The 25237-nt window shown below is 38.6% G+C and overlaps 1 protein-coding gene across 1 annotated transcript in view; it reads right to left on the reverse strand.

The window, feature by feature from the left end:
• CAPZA2 (capping actin protein of muscle Z-line subunit alpha 2) overlaps positions 1-22209 on the reverse strand; it is a 52104-nt gene extending 29895 nt beyond the window's left edge. Inside the window, exon 1 of the mRNA XM_047763275.1 lies at positions 21963-22209. Within this exon, the coding sequence (XP_047619231.1) occupies positions 21963-22001 (39 nt within the window). The 5' untranslated portion in view covers positions 22002-22209. The remainder of the gene's footprint in view (positions 1-21962) is intronic.
• Between the last annotated feature and the right edge of the window lie 3028 nt (positions 22210-25237).

Raw genomic sequence — 25237 nt, forward strand, 5'->3', positions numbered from 1 at the left:
GGTGAGTGTAAGACAACAGGCTATTTACACGTGTGAAATACTACATGATACTTTAAAAGGAATAGTAATTTTATATTAAGAAAACCTGCTACACATAATCTTTACCAAATGATCCAAAATATCATAATACAGACTGATGTCATGTGCCTCCTAATAGGATGAACTGAGAACACAACATCACTTTTGTTATACTCCTGCCAAAAATTCATAGGTTGATCTAATCATGACACATCATCAAGTATGTGGAAATTAAGTCTACAAATAACTATTCTGCACTCTTTTAAAATGGTAAGGTCATGAAGGAAAAACAATGCTGAAAAACTGCTCCATATTAAAGACCAAAGAAACACTACAACAAAACTCAGTGTGATCCTGGATTAGATCCGAGACCAGCAACTGGCAAAGTATGAATAGAATCTGTAGATGAGCTAACTGCAATGTATCAATATGTAACTCCTTGGAGTTCTCTTGTGATACAACATGTTAAGGATCCAGCACTGTCAATGCAGTGGCTCAGGTCAGTGTTGTGGTGAGAGTTCAATCCCTGGCACGTGAACTTCCACATGGCAGGTGCAGTTGAAATCTATATATATTAATTATCTATATATATATAAAATAGATAAAATTTCTTCATTTTGATAACCATACTGTGGTGATATAAGAGAAAGCCCTAAACACAGTGAAGTATAGAGAAGTGGGGGAAAAAAAGTTCCTTTTCTACTCTTATATTATGGAGGTTTTCTCTTACATTTTTTTCTAACTTTAAAGTTTTGCTCTTTGCATTTAGGCCATTAATCCACCTGGGACTGATTTTTATCTATGGTGTGGGATGGGATCCACTTTTAATTACACTGTCACAAGGATAAATAAAACATCCTAATGTTATCTGTTAAAATGTACTTCTTTTCCCCACTGGACCAAATAAACAAATAAAAGAAAGGAAAAAGAAAAAGTAACTATTTTCAGCACTATTTTTAAAATGTGAGCTACTTCTTTTCAGTCAGGGATATGAAAAACACATCATAATTTTTAGATTTCAAAGAAAAACACATCATAATTTTTAGATTTCAAAGATTCTTCCAAAAAGTGTCTAACAAATTTAGCAGTCATCATTCAGATAGTAACTGCAAAGGGTTAACTCCCAAGGAACTTCTGACTATTCAATAATAGCAGGGAGCAAGAAGAAATATTATTCTATTATAACTAGAGGCACTGGTTAACACTAAGAAAATATTACGTAAGTAACATTAAATGAATATCCAATTCCTTTTTACAAAGAACTTATTTTGTTTAAAGACTTCCAATGGCTATCCCTGGAAACAAAGAATAATTCATTTTTATAAACAAAAACTCTTGTAGGGTTATTTAGGCATTGGTAGAGCTCACGATGAACTTAAAATCAAGTTAAGCAATTTTAGGTTAAGTAGAAAATTCTAATTATTTGAATTCTTTGAGTTCTAAGATATGATATAATCCTATCTACCATTTTTGTTTGTTTACAGTTGTTTGACCCAACTTATGACTTTAGAGACTCAAAAACAAACTATTCTAGTTTAGACTTGATAAAAACAAAGTGAATGGGTGCTTTCTGATGTTCCATATATGGTTAAACATATATTAAAAATTTTTTTATTATTGTTTATATAGTTGATATACAATGTTATTCCAATTTCTGCTATACAGCAAAGTAACCCAGTCAAACATACACATGCATTCCCTTTATTATATTATCTTCCAGCCTGGTCTATCCTGAGATTGGATGTAGTTCCCTGGGCTATACAGTAGAATTTAACGTCACTTAAATTTTCACTGAACATCTACACAAACTGTGTTTGAGGAATGCTCTAACTGTTCAATATGAAATTTTCAAATAATAAAAAACTTTTTTTTATGTAACCTACCAAAATTGTTTACTTCAAAAGTTCTCTCTCTCATGACCCAGAAATTTCTAAGTATTTAATAAGACAAATGAATGCATATATCCACAAAAAGAATGCACAACAACGTTCACAGCCTTATTCATAACAGTCTGAAATGTCCACCAAGAGGAAAATGGACAAATAAACTGGGGTACTCATTCAAGCAATACCATGAATAACTCTCAAAAACAGGCTGAATATAACGAAGCCAGACCCAGACACACACACACAAAATAAATCTTATATGATTTCATTTACATGACATCCAAAGCCAGGGAAAACTAATCTATAGTGAGAAAACTTATGGGTATGGTTGGGAAATGGGTGAATATACTGATCAGAAAGAATAAGGAACTTTCTGAAATGATGAAAATTTTTCTTTATCTTATTTTGAGTGATTGGTGATTGCTTGAGTGTATATATGAAAATTCACTGAAATGAAAATTTATGATTTGTGCATTTTATGGCAGGAAATTATATCTCAACTAAAAGTAATACAAAAAATTCTCTCAAATATGCAGCATATCTTACTATTTTTCATACTTATGTATAAAGTTAATTTTAAAACAGTACCCATAATTAAGGAATGAAATATTACTATTAGCTTACTTTCTAACTGACAATCACAAACCTTTGAATATTAATTTTTAAGGCTAAAAATTCACTACAATATATTTATCCAAACTTTTGCTTTTAATGGAAAACACAAAAATTAAAGGTAAAATTTAGGCCTTCATTCTGAATTACTAAAAGTAATACACTGGCATAAGTGTATACTATCTAGGGTATTTGCCTCACTCTCCTTAAAAAATATTGAGACACTTTTGCTTAAATTGAGGCCTCTAGTCAGATGTTTTTACTCTAGCAACCAGCTTCTTTTGCAGGTGCACAATTTATAAGAAGGAAATCTTGGTGCCCACAATGAATAAACTGAAGCTGACCATTTTAAAAGTCCCCTTCCTAAGAAATCCCACAGAAATGAAATTTCTATATTTTGAACTATACAGAGTTTTCATCAACTAGCATATCTGCAGGAAGACTCAGATAAGAACTGTCTCAGGATGATATTTGAGGAAGAGGTCAGACCAACTAAGCAATATAGGATATAATGGATAAAAATCCTTACACTTCAGCTCTAATAAATCACTGTACCAAACTACAAAATTTGAAGTGAAGGGGCCATTTCATTAGTTCTCCTTATGAAAAGCACTGCTGAAAGAATTACTTAATACAAAATTCCTATAAATATTTTACTCATATTTATCATCGTATAGGCAAGAATCTTAGAATTCATTTTCAGAAAATTATGTTAAAATCTACTATTGGACTTACTTTCAAAAATTTGCTAACTTTCCATCTCCTTTGAGTCCAAAATCTTAATACCTAGCACTGTTTTAGTCTGGCAAGAAAAAGACATTTAGATAAAAAGAAAATCAAAGGAAGAGACTTCAGCCTATATGTATACTGCTGTATTTAAGTGCTTAGACAGTACCTGGCAAATAGCAGGCTTTCAAATATTTGTTGGATAAACAAACATTCAATCTCCCTTCAAGGAAGGATCCCTGTTGCCTTTGCCCTATCCTGGTAGGTAGCTACTTCACACTATAAATCTATGAGCAAGAGTAAACTCTCATTTACTTACAATGGACAGGGACTGTAGTATTTCAATGAAATGAACGTTCTAACATCTATACTAATGTAATTCTGGATGTAGACAGCTAATTTTCCAATAATGCATATTCAAAACCACGAAAAAACTTACGCTGATATGAAGAAGCAGTAGAGTGTGTGATCTCTGGAGCCAGACTGAATGAGATGGATTTTAATTTCTACTACTCATTAGCTATGTAAACTTGGATAAATACATAATAATATTAGTATTAGCAGTTATAGTAGTAGGGAATAAATATACTTGCATTAGTATAATTTAGTATTCTTAACACTAGCTCTGGAATACAGGCATTTTCATATCACATGTGAAATGTTTCTTTGTGCCCTACAGTAGTACAAATGGTTTACACCCATGCATTTCTGTGTTTTCTGCAGTGCATTCACTTCCTACACACCAATGTCCTCTCTCCTCACTTGGAAATTACCCCTTTTCTCTTTACTTGACTCTGCTTACCTCAAAAACCAGTGCTAGCAACACAGGAGTAAAAGCTAGTTCCCAGTTCTGTGGTGGCAATGTCCAGTTAAGATCTGGGTTTTCATCTAAGCTAAAACAAATGATCTGTACCCAGGTTTTGATTAAACGTCCATAAATTTCCTTTTTTTTTTTTTACAGGTAAATTAAGGGAGATGAAATACACCATTATTTCTTAACCTTTTAAGTCCCTGTGTCTGTTAGATAAAATAAAGTATTATCTACAGTTACTCTCTGAGATGATTATTACTTTTAATTCTTGAAAAGAGAAAACAGAGATCCGGAACTGGGATGTGAATGAAGTCTTCAGATGAATTCCAAAGCTTTTCACAGAGCTGCCTCCCAATTCAACATAATTTTTCTATGATGGTTCGGAAGATAGGTTGGAAACAAACAAACAAAATCTCTGGGTAGGAGTTCCCACTGTGGTATAGTAGGTTAAGAATCCGACTGCAACTGCTTGGGCCATTGTGGAGGCTTGGGTTCGATCCCCAGCCTGGTACAGTGGGTTAAAGGATCCAGTGTTGCCACCGCTGCAGCTTGGATTCAATCCCTGGCCTGGGAACTTTCATATGCTGTGGATGCAGCCATTAAAAAAGAAGAAAGTAATCTCAGCTACTTCTACTGCTATCACCAAATAACAACAGCTTTCAAATCTATACACCTTTCAAAACCTCTCTCGAGACCAAGAAGGATTTTTCTAAAATATTATTTATTTATTAGAAACCCCCATTAAATGCCTCAAAGATACCTCAGAGGCATGTCTCACCCAAGCCTACTCCCTCTGTTCTTCATACAGTTACTGGCACCACCTAGACACCATTCCACATCTTTCCCTTTATCCTAGTCGAGTGTCTATCTCTCTTGCTCAAATGCAATCCCCTTTTCTTTGATTCCATTTCATTCAGACCCAGTCATTTTGTTTCTGGAATGTTACAATAACTGCCCTGACTCTGGTCCCACATTTTTTCAAAAGTCATGTTCCACTCTGTCACCAGATTGATATTTTTCAATAAAAATTCGGATTATGTTTTTATTTTTTTTCCTGCTTAAAATCATCTAATGGTTCCCCACTGCCAAAAAGTTCAAAGTCCTTGGCATGACATATAATGTTTTCCATATCTGAAGGTTATAAAATGTACTGTTAACAGCATAAACCCTAAATAAGACTATATGTACTTAGACTACATCTGTACTGCCTCCTACCTATATGACCATAAGCAAATTAAATTCAGCTTCCTCACTTGCAGTAAATGAGATAATACATTTAGAAAAGTGCTTGGGGAGTTCCTGTTGTGGCTCAGTGAGCAAGAACACAACTGGTATCCATGAGGATGTGGGTTCAATCCCTGGCCTCACTCAGTGGGTTAACGATCCAGCATTGTTGCATCCCTACTGCTGCGTAGGGAGCAGATGCCACTCAGATCTCTTGTTGCTGCAGCTGTGGCATAAGCTCCTATTCAATCCTTAGCCTGGAAACCTCTACATGCCCCAGGTGCAGCAGTAAAAAGAGAAAAGTGCCTGGCACAAAGTAAGCAATCAAATAATAGCTACTACCTTTTTACTCTTGCCATTACTTTCTAGCTCCTACAACCTACCCACTCTTTTTATCATTCCACATATACACAGTACTGGAGCCTCACCACTCCATTCAGTCTTTCAAACAAGAACTCTTGTCTTTCATGCCTCCAAGTCACTGCATATATATTCTGGCCGCATTTTATCTACTGTGATTAAATCGTACACAGCAGCAGAATATGTTTTAAATTTTGCAAATTATCAAAAATTCACATGGAAAAGAAAACATAAAAGATCAAATTATGCTATTAAAAACTTATGTACTTTTTGGTACAGTAATCATTAGCATATACTTTTGATAAAGGGTTAGAACTACTGCTGAGAAATGTAGTATAAGGTCTAAAATTAAGCCAAGTATTATGTGTGCCTTGACATCTGGGGAAAAACAGGAGGACCCTGAATGGCCTAACTGCAAGTACCAATCCTCAATCTGCTCCTGCAGATAAGGTCCCAGCAGACAACCCTCTTTATCAGAGAGAAAAGGCATAGTTCCTTCCTATCCCTGAGTAGTAGGCTTCAGTTCCCTGCCAGCCTGCAGGATTATGTAGACTAGCCAAAGACATCCTCACGCTGGAACCAGGGCTCATCTACCCTCTTGATACTACAAAGATTACCTCCCATGGCCTCTGCTTGTTCACTCTGTTCCTGAAAGCAACCCCCATGTGGCCCTCTACTGTGTGCTCATCTCCTGGGCTGTTGTGACTGATAGGCTGTTTTCATTGCATCTCTCCAACAGCATGTGTTTTGTTCAGCCATCCTTAAAACCCTATGGCAGGAATCCCTTTCTCAACAACAGAGTGAAGAGGAGGCATATAAAACAAGATCTCACTTATCTGGGAAACTCAAATTTAAGATATAATTGGGGACCAGGAAGCAAGGGACTCAATTATTTAATATATATTTTAAGCAAGCAAATAAGCTGATATATAGTCCCAACATTAGAAGGACATAAGAGAGATTCTTCATAGATCTTTTCTATTTTTATTTTAGACATAAATTTATAAGTGTGCTTATTTAGCTTCCTATCCTCCATGGACTTAAAGGGAGGAGAGGAAAGTTGGACAGTTATATTTACAACATTAAAAAAAAAAAAAAAAGGGAAGGATTTGAGCCAATCTGACAAAGACTGCAGAAAACAAAGTTCTTTTATAGGAACAACAACAACAAAAATTTACAAATAAAATCTCTTGAAAAGAGGGCCCTGAAATTCTTAGGAAATGAATTTTATTTAAGAATAACTACAGTTTACATCAAAAAACTTTTCAGATGAAAATAAAGATCAGGATTTTGAATCACTGGATGACATAGATCAAACATTTTAAAACCTCCAGACTTACTGCAACTCTACTGAGTTAAGTAACTTGGAAAAATCTTATGTATGTGGCCTGTGGAGTGGAAGATGAATTACAGGCTCTTCCACAATTTTAAGCAAACTTCCTCCATTCTTTACTCCATGGCCTATAAAGAACTCCTTGCTAGTTCACAAATTAGAAGATGAAGTGAATTTATTAAATAGTGAGAAAGGTCTTTGATGGAGAAATTAGAAGACCTGAAAGCGAGGACTTCCTCAAATTGAACTACGTGCCACTCCGGCAGTTTGCGACTGCTCAAACTACTTTGGATCAGAATCCCCACAAATATCTGAAGAAAGTGGACAGAATTCAGTTGTAAACCACTAAATCGTTCAAACAAGGGAAAGGCAGGGATACTCATCTTTCAATATCAGATACAATTGATTCCAACATTCTTAAAGAGAACTTCCCAAATACCTTCCCTAGGAAAGGATGAATGCTATCTTTTCCTTTGAGTAAAAATACAGTTCGTTTTGATAAATCTTATAGGAAATTGTCTCCTGCTTTCTACCAGACATTACTTTCTTTTTGTGAACATCAGGAGATAGTCACCTAGGATCAGAGGTATCTCAAATTGCAGACAGTGATAAAAATAGTGTTTTTTGCTTTTTAGGGCCACACCCGCAGCATATGGAGGTTCACAGGCTAGGGGCCAATCGGAGCTGCATGCCACAGCGACGCAGGATCTGAGCCTTGTCTGTGACCTACACCACAGCTCACAGCAACGCCAGATCCTTAACCCACTGAGTGAGGCCAGGGATCGAACCTGAAACCTCATGGTTCCTAGTCAGATTCATTTCTGCTGTGCCATGACAGGAACTCCGAAAAATAGTATGTTAATGCTACCTGCCACAAATGATTCCTTCTGTGCTGCAGGCAAGAAAGAGCAGTTGACGCCCCCTCATATTATCTAAAGCATTCTATAGCCTGAGCCTACAGATAGAAATCCGTTTCTCTACACATTTTTCAATTTGGTGATGAGCAAAGCAAATAATAGTGATGAATTATGTGGCATTTGCACATCATGTTGGACCAACATGTACAGAAGTCAAACTACCACAGTGATGGGAAGAGATGAGTCACAATACCCAGAAAGACAACTACTTGTGGCTAAATCCAGTGCCTCACTTTTCTAAAGAAGTTCCCAATTCCTTGGTTTTTTCAGTATTGCAACAGATAGCGATGGAAGATAAACATATTTGGTATAAGAAGTTGTGATCAAAATCTTTGGTATCATTATGGCAGAGAGTGATGATCCAGACAAGTATCAGTAAAGTACTCACTTGCTGTTTTTGGTCTTAGGTGATCCCTCAGGACACTATAATATAACAAGTGTTTTTACCATCCTATGCTACCTGGACCACAGATCTGGAAACTTACAATTTTATACCTACACGGCTGAATAAGACTGAAAAATTTCTCAGAGAAGAACAAAGGGAGGGAGAGCTGAATGCAAATAAACTCCACGTGCAGCTTTCTGCCTTGCAGTTCTTGATTCTGACAGTCTTTGCATTAGCGTATGGAAAGCATCTTTCTCAAGTAAAGCCAAGCTTTGTGGTGATATGCCACAGATAAAAGTAACAAAATTCTCTTGGCCCACACTGCCTCCTTAAGATGTGTCTATTACTGGAAGAAGTGAGCATCTGGCAGTGCTACTTCAACTTTATGATCACCAGCTAGTACAGGAAAGCACAAGGTGGAGAGGTTTATCAGAGGTTGTCAATCAATTGCCAGCATATTTTATAGAAGCTGTAGGCAAAATTAATGTTACTTCAATTACCTGTGCCTATGAATTCTCCAGATTTTTCTGATGCTTTTGCTGGGCACTGTAAATTGGCAAAAATTTTTATAAATACTAAGGGAAAATCCAGGAGATTCTGTCTGTAGGAAACATTAATTCTTCAGAAAGAAATGCAGTCATGCACCAAAGTGTATATATAGTAAGCTGACAAAAAAGTTTTAAAAATTTTAAAACGCTTTGGGCAACTGAAAAAAAAGAGGTGAAAGTATAAAAAGCAGATGATGCATGTCACGAAAGCACTTACACATCACAAAAAATAGCTGCATGGAACCATTAAATTTAGAGGCAAATAGCCTTGTACTCCACAGTAGCTCAAAAATATAATGCATGGGAAATATTTATACAAAAAACTAGTCGTTGCTTATCTTAAATTCAATTTAACCAGGCATCCTATATTTTATCTTAAAACTCTGCTAATAGGAGTTCCCACTGTGGTGCAATGGAAACGAATCTGAACTAGGAATTGTGAGGTTGCAGGTTCGATCCCTGGCCTCACTCAGTGGGTTAAGGATCTGGCCTTGCCGTGAGCTCGTCTGAGCAGAAGCAGCTCGGATCTGGCATTGCTGTGGCTGTGGTATAGGCCAGCAGCTGTGGCTCCAATTCAACCCCTAGTCTGGGAACCTCCATATACCCCAAGTGCAGCCTCAAAAAGCAAAACAAACAAACAACTGTGCTGACAACCCTTTTATTTTCCATATATTGGACATTTTCTGACATAGTTATCTCCTCTTTGACCAAGGCAGGAGACACTAGGGTAGAGATTTCCCAAATCTGGTCTAGTTAATTTGCTGGGAAAGCTTTTGAAAAATATACAAATTCCTATGTTTCATTCCAGACCTACTGAACCAATCTCTACAGGATTAAAACCTCTGTATTTTTGAAAATCTCGCCCAAGTGCTTCTGATGGACTGCCAGATATTGTACCCAATTCCCTATAAGAGATTGTATATGCAAAATCTGAGGCATTTGATCTTCTGAAGAATCACAGGTTTCATCTGATTCTCAAAGAATGCAATACTAAAAAAGGTCACCGACTTAGGCACCAGCAGTAAAGTTAAAAAGAGCTATCATGAATTTTTCTACTTCAACTGCAAGAATTATCTGACATTGTTTCCCATAATTCCCTAAAAATTGCCTATGCCTTTTTGAGAGTTAAAAGTAAAATAAGAATGGAAAAAAATGCTTTCTTAAACTCTATTATTATTTAAACAGTTTATGATCAAGTGATCACTAAATGCATGTCTGTAGTATAAACCAATTTATTCTGAGTATATGTGAGAGGTAATTCGTTTTGATAAGTTTTCCTTAAGAATTTTTTCCTTTATAATTATCATTTTGAATGGTAATTAAAAACAAGGCCCATATCACTTAATCTAAAACTAGGCCATCCACTGAATTCAACATTAATTTCTTTAAATATCTTTTACCATTATTTAAAGTAGTAAGAAACCTACAAATCCAATGTAGGCACTCATTAACTGAAAAAGTTACAAAAACTACTATCTATCTTAGATTTTCATTTTCTTTCTTGCCTCTGAATCACTTCTCTCAGCCCATAAACACTTATAAAATTTTTCTATTTTAGAAAAAAAGTATCCCGAAAATGAGATAGTAGGAAAAAATGAAGTGGTACTTGTTCTTTCTCTCCTGCTTCACTACTGATAGCTTCACTACTGATACTTTGATTTAAGGAATAAGAGAGGAAAGGAGAGAAACTAGAATTTGAGACTTCGAAGTAGAATTATACACCTGAAATTAACAGCACTTATGACTTGAACCCAGCCAAAACTCAGACTGGGACTTGAACCCACAGTTTTTAAATTAGAATCACTCACCCAGTGTCTGGATTACTGAGGTTCAGGTTCTTTGTGCTTCAGCACAGGAGGAATTCAGCCAGAGAAAAAGTGATATGCAAGAACTAGATTTATTAAGATAAGATGCTTGTGAGAAATGGAAGCAGGCAGGCAAGGAGGCTCTGCCCTGAGGATTAGGGCTACAGTTTTATAATCATGGGGAGTGGGAAAAGACCACCTCTTCCTCTTAGTAATTTAGTAACTCCTTTTTGGTATCTGTTAAGAGAGTATTTGACCCTATGAGGTCAAACTAGGACTGTCAAGGTGCTTATTCAAATCAGCAGAAGGGTGGTCCTTAAACCCCTGCCCTTCAATGTGAACTTGAATGCAGGCCTCATTTTATTTTTCATTTAATGAACTGAGGCACATTTCTTGCTTTGTTCTGGTGGTTTTCTTGAGCAATCGTTAACTTACAGCGATGTCCCCATGTCTCCTAGGTTTCCCTCTCTATCTGTGGTCCCTATACAACTACCTGTATAACTATCCTACTCCATCCCTATCATACCTAGAACAGAGTAGGTCCTCTTCTCACAGAACTTATTTCCCAAAGGAGCAGTGCAATGTTGCAGAGAGATTACAAAGGAATATAGAATTGATAAAAGCCTTTGGCTTTAAAAGAAAGAGATGAGAAATTATATCTACCATATTTACATTAATGTATTAATTGTCAGAACAACCTTGCTATTATCCCCATTTTACACACTATAAAACCAGCGCAGATGAAGCCGACTATTTTAAGTGGTGGGCCAAGGATGATTGGTGACCTCTAAGAGAGCAGTTTAATTAGAATTGGGAGCAAGGAATGGAGAGAGAAAAGCCAGATTATCAGCATCTAAAAAGTATGCATATGTTTTCCTTTTCCAGAAATGGCCTTTCAGTCTTGGCTACATAGTACTTCAGTAATCAGACTCAAAGACTTCACTCATCTTCATTTGCATCCTGGCCTATCTCTGCTTCCTTAGCAATTTCTTTTTTTTTTTTTTGTCTTTTTGCTATTTCTTTGGGCCGCTCCCACGGCATATGGAGGTTCCCAGGCTAGGGGTCCAATTGGAGCTGTAGCCACCGGCCTACGCCAGAGCCACAGCAACGCAGGGTCCGAGCCGCGTCTGCGACCTACACCACAGCTCACGGCAACGCCGGATCCTTAACCCACTGAGCAAGGGCAGGGACCGAACCCACAACCTCATGATTCGTTAACCACTGCGCCACGACGGGAACTTCAGCAATTTCTTATTTCTTGTGTTCTTCAGGGGCAGGTCCTATGTTTTTTTCACCTGTGTAATTCCAGCAGATTGCCTTGAATATATTAGATCAGTGATTTCAATTAGCTGCACATTAGAATCAACTGGAGAGTTTATAAACAAACATGGATGCATAGGCTTCACTCATGGATGAAGCCTGGAGCCGCTGCGCATTTTTCAAAAAAAGCTTCCCAGATGAGTTGAATGTGCACCAGGTTGAGTTTCACTGTATTACATGCTGGATCAGTGTTCGCCAAAGATAAGAGTAGAGATTGGAATTATAAATTGCTCTCCCCCTCATATTTGTCTTTTAATTAATTTTTAAGCTTTTTAAAATTGAAGTATAATTGATTCATAATACTATATTCATTTGGGGTGTACCGTTTGTACACTGAAAAGTAGTAATTTGTTACTTTTATACATTACAAAATAATCACCATGACAAATCCAGTTACCATTTGTCACTACACAAAGTTATTATGATTATTTTTGACTATTCCCTATGCTACACATTATGTTCCTGTGACTCAATTATTTTACAACTAGAAATTAGTATGTCTTAATCTCCTTCCCTATTTAAGAGTTACTAAATTACTAAGAGGAAGAGGTGGTCTTTTCCCACTCCCCATGATTATAAAACTGTAGCCCTAATCCTCAGGGCAGAGCCTCCTTGCCTGCCTGCTTCCATTTCTCACAAGCATCTTATCTTAATAAATCTAATTCTTGCGTATCACTTTTTCTCTGGCTGAATTCTTCCTGTGCTGAAGCACAAAGAACCTGAACCTCAGTAATCCAGACACTGGGTGAGTGATTCTAATTTAAAAACTGTGGGTTCAAGTCATAAGTGCTCTCAGTTCAGGTATATAATTCTACTTCAAAGGTTTACCTTCTAGTTTCTCTCCTTCTCTCTCTTATTCCTTAAATGAAAATATCCAAAAGTATATGCTCTCTGCCCTCTCCTCTTTGCTATGTCTGAACTTGCTCTCCTGAAAGGCTATTCCCACCTTGCAGCTTTAACCCACAAAGAGGATTTTCAAATCTACATAAAATCTCTGAGCCTGATCCTTTTCCAAGCTCCATGTCTACATTTCTATATCTGTTAGGCGTGTTCGCATGGACATTCTGCCAGCATCTCAAATTCAGCAGAACCCAAACTAAATTCACCATTATTCCCCGAGATGTGCATTCTCTCTCCATGGTTCTTTAGTTGTCAGTTGTCATACCTCTTCCGAGACAATCAAATGTTAATATTCACAGTTATCTGAGTTTTCCTTTTCTCTACATTCACTTACCATGTTTTGATTCCAACTATGAAATGTTAGCAATCATTTTTTTCTTCTGCATCTTGTGAAACCACTTTAAATCAGGTCCTAACATTTAACTCAGTTTCCCAACTAGTCTCACTAGCTTCAGTCTGTCTAGACCTATAGTTCTCAACCAGAGGCAATTCTGTCCTACAGGAGACATTTCTGACTGTCATGAATGGCTGGTGCTACTGGCACCATGAGGGCCAAAGATGCTATTAAACATCCTAAAATGCATGACAGCCTCCACAACAAAGAGTTACCTAAGCCCAAATGCCAACAGTGCTCAGGCTGAGAAAATCTGTGCTATTTAATAGCACAAGTCATCTTTATAATATACTTCCTGCTCATTCCCACTTGCCTATTTTTTCTTCCTATGTTGTGCTCTCTGGAATAAGCTTGTATCCCAAATGATGTCCACCCTCCTCCTAAGCAGAATTAATTTTTCCATCTTCTGAATTTCCATGAACTTACTGCCTTTTGACCTTGTAGAGTATATACATTATATATGTCTGATTCATCTTTGTATCTATATTTTTGCATTGTGTCTACCAAACAGGTAATCAAATTACCAACCTTCCATGAGTCTAAAACTTGATCTAATGTGTCATTACCACTACTTACAAACATGGCATTTCTCTTCTTCTGTCTCCTCTGAAATTAGGTTTATAGATAAAACTTGCTTTAGCTAACTAAAATCTGAATAGGGAATTCCTGTCGTGGCGCAGTGGTTAACAAATCCGACTAGGAACCATGAGGTTGCGGGTTCGGTCCCTGCCCTTGCTCAGTGGGTTAACGATCCGGCGTTGCCATGAGCTGTGGTGTAGGTTGCAGACGCAGCTCGGATCCAGCGTTGCTGTGGCTCTGGCGTAGGCCGGTGGCTACAGCTCCGATTGGACCCCTAGCCTGGGAACCTCCATATGCCGCGGGAGCAGCCCAAGAAATAGCAACAACAACAACAACAACAACAACAAAAGACAAAAAGACAAAAAAAAAATCTGAATAGAAGTTCAGTAAGTATCTAAGTGTGTGTTTCTAAGTGTGTGTACAGTAAGGGGAGGGGGAAGTTTTGAAAACTAATATGGAATTCACTGCATTTCTTGCCCACTGCTGTGGGAACAGTGATAAAAAACAAACAAACACATTTTTAAAAAATAATTTCACATGCTACATTTTGTGAATTTAAGGTGTATAGTCTGTTACTTTGATACATTTATACACTGTAATATGACTGGTACTAAAGCAATATTTATCCCAGTACATCATCATACTACAATAGTAGTGTCTACATTCATTACACTGTGCATCCAATCTTTATTTTTTATTTACTTCTCATTACAGGTTTGTACCCTTAAACACCATGAATCTTATCCCCTCACAATCCACTCTCTGGTAACCACCATTTTACTGTTGTTCTTTTTTAAAAACAAGTTGGACTTTTTAAGATTCCACATGTTATGTGATATAGTACCACACTTGTCTTTCTCAAGTTATCTCACTCAGCACAAGGTGCTCAAGGTCCATCTATATTGTCAGAAATGGCAAAATATCCTTTCTCATGGCTGACTAACACTACATTGCATTGTGCACATGCACCATATCAAAGGCCTATATTTAGACTGAAGTCCTCCAACAGCCTGAAACTAAATGACTTCAGTGAGCAGGGGCCCTTCTGCTGCTGACCCATAGCAGACATACACAGGATGAATGGGGAGATGCCAGGCAAAGCCCCCACCACCAATGTCCTCATGCTGAGATTTTTGTTTGTTATTGTATATATCCTTGCACACCCTGATTCATTACCAGTGTAAGATACATAATTCCATGACCACTACAAAAGGAAAAATGCTACCAGTTATCATCAGCCATGATTGTACAATGCAGCCTTATTTCAGAGACCTTAAAATATGGAAAATTATGAGTAGTGGAAATCAATGTAATATGGTATATTTGGTAAATAAATAAACACAGAGGTAGTTTTCAAAAATTATTTCCATTAGCTGTGAGTAGAAACATTGTGAACTGAAATGTGCAAGAAAAGTTCTCAGCTACAGTTTCACTGTGGAACATGTACATAAATATCTTAAGAGGGAGAATATGAAGATTTCATGTCTAACCTTAAAAACAAAACTTATGAAATTCTCCTTTTTTGACAACTGTAAGTGGTTCTACAAAACCCCTATTTTCTTTGATATGCATGAATTTCCTGCATTCAATTACCACTTCAAGCAAGTAAGCTTTTCAGTCAGAGCACAGAACCACAGGTCAATTTGTCCCCTCATGCTTGTCAACCTTAAAAATTACTTTATATTCGCTGATCAACCATGTTTTTACACTAAGACGCAATGCTCAACACTCTATTTTATGTAGAAATGGCTCCCGACTGCACTGAAAATGTGATATAGTACCACTAATGTACAACTGATTTGCTTTCATGAGCAAAGTCTGAAAAACGCCACTAATGCTACAGCAGCTATCAAGTTTCTGCTTGCTGTAGGAATTTTTATATCTTATTGGTACAATGACAGAACTCACACATCTAAAAAAGAAATTAGGAATGAATACTTTCTACATTAATAGCTTACTGGTTCAGTTTACTTTTTGGTTAATAAAAACAATACTGATTTAGCATTAATTATGATGGAATATAATGGTAGCTTACATTGTTTTACATATAAGCAAAATTTCTGAAGCCAAATTATGACTGTATATAGGGGAGAAGAATATAAACTGCTTATAAATATTTAGCATGTGTAAATGACTTGAACTGTAGCCAGTATCACCACCTGCACCTCAAAGAGCACCAGGAATTTCATTTATCTAAATCTTTAAAATCCATAGCACTATTTAGAAAAAAAATATATAAGCATACTAGATTTTCCCTCAAAAACTTGCCTTTATGAGCTACTTCCTTTCATAAAACTGTTCTTTTTCTTTCTTTTTTTTGGTCTTTTTGCCTTTTCTAGGGCCGCTTCCCACCGCATATGGAGGTTCGCAGGCTAGGGGTCTAATTGGAGTTGTAGCTTCTGGCCTAAGCCAGAGCCACAGCAACACCAGATCCGAGTCGAGTCTGCGACCTACACCCCAGCTCACAGCAACGCCGGATCCTTAACCCACTGAGCAAGGCCAGGGATCAAATCCGCAACCTCATAGTTCCTAGTCAGATTCATTAACCACTGCGCCACGACGGGAACTCCATAAAATTGTTATTTTTCTTTATTTTGTGAATTCATGACTTTTTTCCGTTCACTCATTAAACCACTGTATTCATCACATATATTGTACTGACAGGTGCTGAAGATGACATTATTTTTGCACTAAAGAATTCCAGTAGAATACAGGAAAAAAAGGTAAACAAGTAACGACTATGCAAAACTGAATTGGAGTTCCCGTCGTGGCGCAGTGGTTAACGAATCCGACTAGGAACCATGAGGTTGCGGGTTCAGTCCCTGCCCTTGCTCAGTGGGTTAACGATCCGGCGTTGCCATGAGCTGTGGTGTAGGTTGCAGACGCAGCTCGGATCCAGCGTTGCTGTGGCTCTGGTGTAGGCCAGTGGCTACAGCTCCGATTCGACCCCTAGCCTGGGAACCTCCATATGCCGCGGGAGCGGCCCAAGAAATAGCAAAAAAAGACAAAAAAAAAACTGAATTGAATACCAGTGATGTGTTACAGCATTGAGAAGAGAGAGAAAACTAGACATCTAGCTAGTGATCTGAGCTAAATCTTAAAGTAATATTTTCATCTTTCAGAAAAGGGGACGATCAAAGAACATACCAATGTTCAAACCAGATAAGCCACAAGCAGAGAAAAATAACTACAACTTACTGTGTTACTACATGCCAGGTACCATTTACACTTATAGAAACTTAATGGAGAATATACTTTCTATTCTATCCCCACATTTTAGAGGAAACTGAGCCTGAGGCAGTAAATAATTTACATGAGGTACTAGGCATGGACTAGCATCCATGACTAAGTAACAGTACATACTGGAAATACCAGAGCTATTTAGGTTAGAATGAAACACAAGGACATGAACACAACTCTCAAAAGTTGGGCTTCCTTGTAAAGGCAATGGAGAACCCAGCAACCAAAACTTTGGAAGTAGAAAAATGTCAGGAAGTTGGGGAGATTAGTCTAGAAAGTTTATAATAAAAGCCCAGCAGTGGCAAATAAAACAGATATGAGACGTTCTTCTAACCCTACTTTTCCTCCCTTAGCTTTATTCACAGAACAAACACAATCAATTTTCATTCTGTTGGTACAGTAAATTTGTTACTAAACAAGAGTAGTTCATAACATAAATACAACTGTTAACAGTCTGCTCTAAGAGTAATAAGTCAAATATTAATATAAATGGATTAACTTTTCAAGCAAGAAATAATCTGTATAAGTCATATTTTGATGGAAGTGACAAGATCTGGAAATTGTAAGGTACAGAGAGCACAAGAAAAAAGTTAAAATAGAGCTGAAGTTAAAAACGTGGAATAACTGGAAAAAATGGGAACAGAGTCATAAAGAGAAAAATGAGCATCAAGAGGTGGTTATCTAGTCTGCTTTGTGTGGGAGGAGGGAAGGGGAGCTTTTTAATTTACTTTTAGGCAGGTTCCTCTTGAACATATTTCATTAACTGTCTTCTGTGAAAAGGACGGGCAGTTAAAAATGAATTTCTGTGCTCAAGAGGAAAGCAGGGCTGAACTATGTACTTGAGACACATCTACAAAGACACAAAGTTGATGCTATGGGCTATGGGAGTAGATCACTACTCACTGGGGTAAGGTGGGAGGGGTTCAGGGTGGGGATGATTCTTTCCAACGAATAACTAAGTGTCTTCCTTCCACAGCTTGGAGTGACTTCCTGGTCTTCTCATCTAGAGAGGGGTCTGGGAATGGTTCTTCTCATTTCAGCCTTACACCACAATTCCATATAAAAAATTTCAAAATCACAAAAATGCTTTACAGTACAATGTACAATACAGCTGACCCAGGAATGAAACCATGAACTGTTCTGCCCTAGAGTTTCTGAAACTATGTAAAAAGTTCTGCAGGACACATGGCAACAAATGAATAACTTTGAAGAACTTCACTGTGCTTTTTCAGATAATTTTATTTCCTATGAACCCAGTGGCCAAAGATGCAAAAGTTACCACATTTCATAGTGGTCTCCTCAAAAACAACTGTACATGATTGAAAAAAAAAAAAAAAAGCAAATATATTATTCCATATTAATTTAAAAAATGCTTCCTACCACAGAGCATATATGAAACTAAACCAGCAGCAGAAAACTTTTAAATGTATCAAAAAATAATAAACTTTATTCTAAAATGACCAAAATCTAAATTTAAAACCCAACGCTATCTAATATTTGGTATTTATGGCTTTTATTAAAAAAAAAGTTTCTTCTTTTTCAAGTTAAACTGTCAAATTAAAAACAGATAAACCCAGGAGTTCCTGTTGTGGTGCAGTGGTAAACGAATCCGACTAGGAACCATGAGGTTACGGGTTCGATCCCTGGCCTTGCTCAGTGGGTTGAGGATCCGGCATTGCAGTGAGCTATGGTGTAGGTCGCAGACGTGGCTCGGATCTGGTGTGGCTGTGCCTGTGGCATAGGCCGGTGGCTACAGTTCCGATTAGACCCCCAGCCCGAGAACCTCCATATGCCACAGGAAGCAGCCCAAGAAATGGCAAAAAGACAAAAAGACAAAAAAAATAAAAAATAAAAATAAACCCAAAAAATGGTTCTATCTTTTTTTTGTCTTTTTAGGGCCACACCTGCCACATATGGATGTTCCTAGACTAGGGATCAAATCAGAGCTGTAGCCACTGGCCTACACCATAGCCTCTGGCCTACACCATAGCCACAACAACGCCAGATCTGAGCTGCCTCTGTAATCTACACCACAGCTCATGGCAATGCCAGATCCTTAATCCATTGAGCAAGGCTAGGTATTGAACCTGGGTCCTCATGGACACTAGTCAGATTCATTTGCACTGAGCCACAATGGGAACTCCATTATCATTAATTGTTAAGGAAGCATAATGTCATGAGAGTATCAACTTTGGATTCAGACAAACCCAGGTTTAAATACCACCTTTGCCACTTCCTACTTAGGTGTCCTTCTGTGAACTGTTTAAAACTTCTGAAACCTTATTTTACTTATTTGTGAAATGGTAGTAATAAAACCTATCTCAAACTTACAACAAATTAACTAACATATGGTCTAGCTGAGCCAGACATATATATACAAGTGTGGTGCTACATAAGTCTTAACAGCTTCCATTCCTTATATCTGCAATCAGTAATGGAATTTCAAGAGCCTAAAAGTATTTAAATCTTATTTTTAACAACTACAAACAAGGTTACAGAAAAAGTAACATGATTTAAATATTAGTGTAAAAATATCACTTTTAAATCCAATTTCTGATTCTATATCCAAGGTCCTCCTCCCAAAAGATTAAAAAGAACATTTAGGAGTTCCTGTGGTGGCGCAGTGGTTAACGAATCCGACTAGGAACCCTGAGGTTGTGGGTTCGGTCCCTGCCCTTGCTCAGTGGGTTAACGATCCGGCGTTGCCGTGAGCTGTGGTGTAGGTTGCAGACGCGGCTCGGATCCTGCGTTGCTGTGGCTCTGGTGTAGGCCAGAGGCTACAGCTCTGATTCGACCCCTAGCCTGGGAACCTCCATATGCCGCGGGAGTGGCCCAAGAAATAGCAAAAAGACAAAAAACAAAAAAACAAAAACAAAAACAAAAAGAAAATTTAAATAACTGAATTAACAAGAATGTTAGACAGTTTACCAGTTACTTGAATGTAGTCCCACAGTTTGGTTAATATTTATCTTAAATTACTAAAAAAATGTAATTGGAAATCCATGTGTAAAATATCTACAGAATAGTCTTACAAAATTGGAAATAAAAACAAAAGCACCAATTTCCTTCAAATTAGAATTTTCTTTCACTTACTCTTAAAACATAGTATTGGGCAAGCATAGAGAATAAGACACCTCCCCCCCAACACCCACGCACACCTTTATGGAAGCTAGTGGCCTGCAAGTGCTTGATAATAAGAAATCTTGTTATTTCATTTTGAAAAAAATTCGCTATTTCAGGCCTTTACAGTACATTGGCAGGTCTATATTAACTCCCACACTGAGTACTCGCTCCTCAGCTAAATTCCTAGCCACTTGAGCTACTAATCACTACTTACAAACAGCAGAATAAAAACAATGAAAACATGACAATCCCTTTAAAAAATTTCCTAGCCCTGCTTAATTTTAAAAGTGTGTGCCCGTCGGCATACATTTTCAGTTAGTTACTTATGGTTATTTACCAATACTACACATGTGAATACTGCACAGCAACTTTTGTGTATATAGGGGTCTGCCTACCAGACCTGTGGAATATGGAAAATCTTGGCTCTCCCCATTTTGTCGTTTTATTATCACTTTTCACCAAAGAGCACAGAGGGAAGAAAGATTTCCGAAATCGAAGGTAAGGCTGACTGCTGCACATTCACACTGGGAAGAAGGTGGAACATCACATTTCGGTGCAAGCACACAAGATAGAAAAACACTTGGAGCAGAGTGTTCCAACAGAAAATATCCTTAGACTTACAAGAGGATTTCTTAAACACCAGTATGTTTTTGTGTTTCAGACATGGCTGTAATGCTTGGGAACTTAAAAAAAGAAAATGAGCCTTGTTAAATTAAGAGTGAAAACTTCGAACACTCGATTTTATTCACAGTTACGTCAGTTACTTCCAAGTTTGAGAAACATCAAGGTCCTTTCCAGGAAATCCTCAAAATTAGTAGGGTACCCCCCCACCACCACACTAGGGAATGGGGCCTCAGAGTGGCCAAAGGAAACCGCCAATAAGAGAACCAGTTCAATGATCAGATTTCTGACTTCAAATGCCTCAGAACTTAAGTCGTTCATCCAGTTCCAATGCTGTCACAGCATCTAAGATACAGTAAAAGGAGTTGCACAACCTCCCCTTTTCGGAAGAAGTCCTAGCAGGACTATGGGGCGCCACCAAATCTGTCCCCAGGGGGCTGCTGCCAGCAGGCGCGGCAAACAACTGGGGCGGGGGGGGGGGCTTTCTTTTTGGGAGCAACTTAGTTGTCTTCAGGGGAATGTGGGAACTGCAAAGCCTACAGCTAAAACTGGAAAAAGAAAACAAGAAAAAAAAAAAAGGGAGAGAGATTTCCACCGGTAAAAGCGAGAAACGGAGAACCCAGGAAAGAACACAATTTGCTTGCGGGAGGAGGGAGTAGAAGCGAGAAGTGAAGGTCTGCTTTCTAAGCGATTTCCCCCTCCTTCCCCCTCACCCCAGCCACACTCTTCGGCCAGGCCTTCGGGCTGGCTACTACCCTTGAGCCGCTCCCGGGAGGGGACCCAGACCCCTCCGCAGTCCGCAGACCCCAGCGCAGGGCCCCGCGGCCCTGGCGCGGGGAGAGGGTCCCCGGCGGCCGCCGCCCTCCGCGCCCCCCACCCCCGCCCGCCGCGCCAGGCGGCGCCGCCGCCCAGCTCCCGCTTCCTATTTTCGGAGCACACACCCTACAAGGAGAGGAGCGAGCAGGCCCGGCTGAGACCTGCCCCCGCGCCGGGCCTCGGGTGACTGACAGGAGCAGGCACTTGGGCGCAGCAAGGATGGGAAGGAAGGGCAGCCGAGGGCACTGACCAATGCCCTTCCCCGGCTGCCAGACTCTGGGCTGAGACCAAGGGGCTCTGCTGGCTCCGCGACCGACGGGTTCCGCCGCCTCCGCGGCCCTTACCTTCTCCTCATCAGACAACTGCTCTTCCAGATCCGCCATTTTCCTTCCGGCGACAGATCGCGGCGCGGCGGCAGCGGTGGCAGCCACCTGACTTCCCCCTTCCCGTGCGGTCCTCCGCGCCGCGCGCCCCCGCCAAGGGAGGGGCCGCAGCCCAGGCCGTCGCGCACGCGCCCCGCAGCCCCGCCTCCCTCCTCCCGGCCGGCGGAGCCCAAGCACGGCTATGCGCGTGCGCAGATCTCTCGGCGGCCGGGAGTGGGAAGCAGTTGCTTGCTGCCGCCTGCTGCAGGCTTGTCAGCATCCTGAGTTTAGGATTCTCTCCCCACCAGTGACCATATGGACCCAGTCTGGGACGAGTACATCCTGAGCCCTTGATTATGTTCCCATCAAGTCCTGAACAATGCCGGCTAAAATGTGAAAAAGTGCATAAATAGAAGCTTTTAAATATTCTGGTTTTAAAAATTAAGAGGAAAATATTCAGCTGTCATTAAAAATGCACATACAACCTGGAACATAATTGGAAAATGTTCGGGATATATTTGTTAAAAAATGTTTATTGGTCCTTTATTGTGTGGGGGTATTGTGTTAGTCTCTGAAGATATGCCATGTTAAGCAAAAACTAGAGAAACCTCAGTTTTGAAGAAACTCATCGTCTGTTCTTTAAACATGTATTGAGTTAGGGAAGCCCCTGTACTATTGCAGGGGAACACAAAGTTATGGAAGTTCCAACGCTAGGGGTTCAATAGGAGCTGCAACTGCTGGCCTATGCCACAGCCACAGCAATGCCAAATCCAAGCCACGTCTGAGACCTATGCCACCTCTGGCAACAAGGACAGATTGTTAACCCACAGAGTGAGGCCAGGAATCAAACCTGCATCCTCATGAATACTAGTTGGGTTCCTAACCCCATGAGCCACCAGGGGAAGTGCATTCTAACAAGCTCCCAGATGACGCCAGCGCTACTGGTCTGGAGACTACAGATTGCGTAGCAAGGTCTTGGAGTTCAGATAGAGTTTAAGACTTTAATCATTATGTCCTACACCTAAAACTAATACAATGTTACATGTCAGTTATATCTCAATTAAAAAGTATATTAAAAAGACATTACAGTAGAAAATGAGACACCGTTGACAACTTTTGAATAGTGACATGACATCATCAAAAATGTGTCTAGCAAGATGAATCTGACAGCTGAAAGTAAATGACACATGTGAAATTACCTTAAAGAACTCAAATAAGTGTGTCTATGCAAAACTCTATTATTTAAAGTAATTTACTGAATGGTCATGGTATGCAAATCATAGTTTCTTGCATTTGGAAAGCAAATAGAAGCCATGCTACTAAAAAGCTCATAGTCCATTTGAGGAGAGAACAGGAAGCAGAAGCTTGCTGACTCATGCAGAGAAGAGGTGATAAAGAATAAACCACACGGTTTGGTCAGGGACCTCACTGGATGTAAATAACATTTACTCTTTTACAGTTTACAAGTCATTTCTTCATTGATTTCTCACTGAGCTTCGTGAAGGAAAGTATTTATCAGTATTACTACGCACATTTTATAGGAGCAGAATTTGCCCAAGGTTGCACATAGGTGGTGAAATTGGGATTAGAACCCAAGCATCATATCCTTCCTTTATTCTTCCCACTTTGAGATCTTTCTCTCTCTCTCTAAAACCTAGGCACTCTCCACCAAACAAAACTTAATGAAGGCAATTGAGCTCCTATCTCATCAGTTATATTCACTATCACCTATTTCATAAACAATGTTTCCAGGGATTTTTTTTCTTTCTTTCTTTCCTTTTGTTTTCTGTTTACTCAGCAACACCCAATATTGATAATTTGTACACAGTGGGTACTCAGTAAATGTGCTGCTTGGTTAGCGTGCTTTCTTACTCCAGAATAATCTGAGTCAGACTCTGGTTATTATTGTAACCTTGGTAATACCTTACATGTGGTTCCCCAAAGTGACACAACCAGCAATTATGCATAATTTCTGATAATACTTTCAAAAACCTCGCAGTATCACTCTCTTAAAAGGAATTACACAATTCACATAACATAGGAATTCTGGGAAGATTTCAAGTCATCATACAAAATAGGTATACATATGGAAAGACCATTATATGAATGCAAGTAGAATTGCTCTGGTATTTTTGATAATCAGTTATTTTATGATGAAGAAAAAGGAAAAAAACACTCTTTTCATTAAGAATCCTACATTGAATCCTTTAGCTAAAGCTAGTGATTTCTTCATCTAGAGCCCTATAGAACATTTTTCCATGGAGTTTTGCCATGTACTCTAGTGGTAAGGTGTACAGACTTTATAATTAGTAAATCCTGTAGTTTGATCTTGGTTCTAGCTCTAGTTAACTGAGCAACTTACTCTGGAAGCCTCAATTTCTTCATCTATATATTGGGCATAACAATGGTACCTCCTTCATAGGGTGGTTTAGAGGATTTAATGAATAATATAGGCAATGTGCTTAGCACCCAGCACTTGCATTAGCAGAGGTTTCAATAAGTGTTAGCTATAATCATATTATAATATTAATCCACTCCTTGACAATATAGCCTGTCTTAACTAGCTGTCTTAACTCTGACTTAACTAGAGTCTGGCACATAAGTGCTTAAAAATTGTTATTGGAATGCATATATAACCTGAATCTAGTGTTCATCATTCCCACACATGTTGATTCTCTTTCACCACAGGACTGTTTCTTTTTTATCTTTTTAATCCATTTAATGTGGTACCTAATTCAAACAGTATTTATGGAATGAATTAGTAGATATTTCTTTCATGATCTAGAAAACAACATGTATAAAGAATATTAGACAAATTTCTCTCTTAAAAAAAACCTCCCTATATGACAAATGTAAATTATGGGGTATGAGTAAAAATTAAGGCAGATTCTTGACCTGGAAAGATGAAACGCAATGAATGGATTTGCTAGCAGTAAGTGAAAGCATAGATCCAACATCTTTGATTTTTTTTACCTTTAATGTCTGATAATACTTTTAACTCTTATTTGGACTCGGTAACAGTAGAATAGCAGGACAGTAGAAAAGGAAATCTGTCGTTTGCATTTCCCCATGCCACACCAGTCTACAATAAGACTGTACTCTAACTCAGGTCTAATCCAAAGAATTGCAGGAGTACTTGCCCAAATTCCTTCCTCTTGGTTTTTTGAGGGTCCCACAGTGATTCATGTGCATACAGAAATGTTTACTCTGCCATTTTCCTCTGTCTTTTGACTTTGGCCTTTATCATCTCTGCTGCT

Source organism: Phacochoerus africanus, chromosome 16, assembly GCF_016906955.1.
Source record: "Phacochoerus africanus isolate WHEZ1 chromosome 16, ROS_Pafr_v1, whole genome shotgun sequence".
NCBI lineage: Eukaryota > Metazoa > Chordata > Mammalia > Artiodactyla > Suidae > Phacochoerus > Phacochoerus africanus.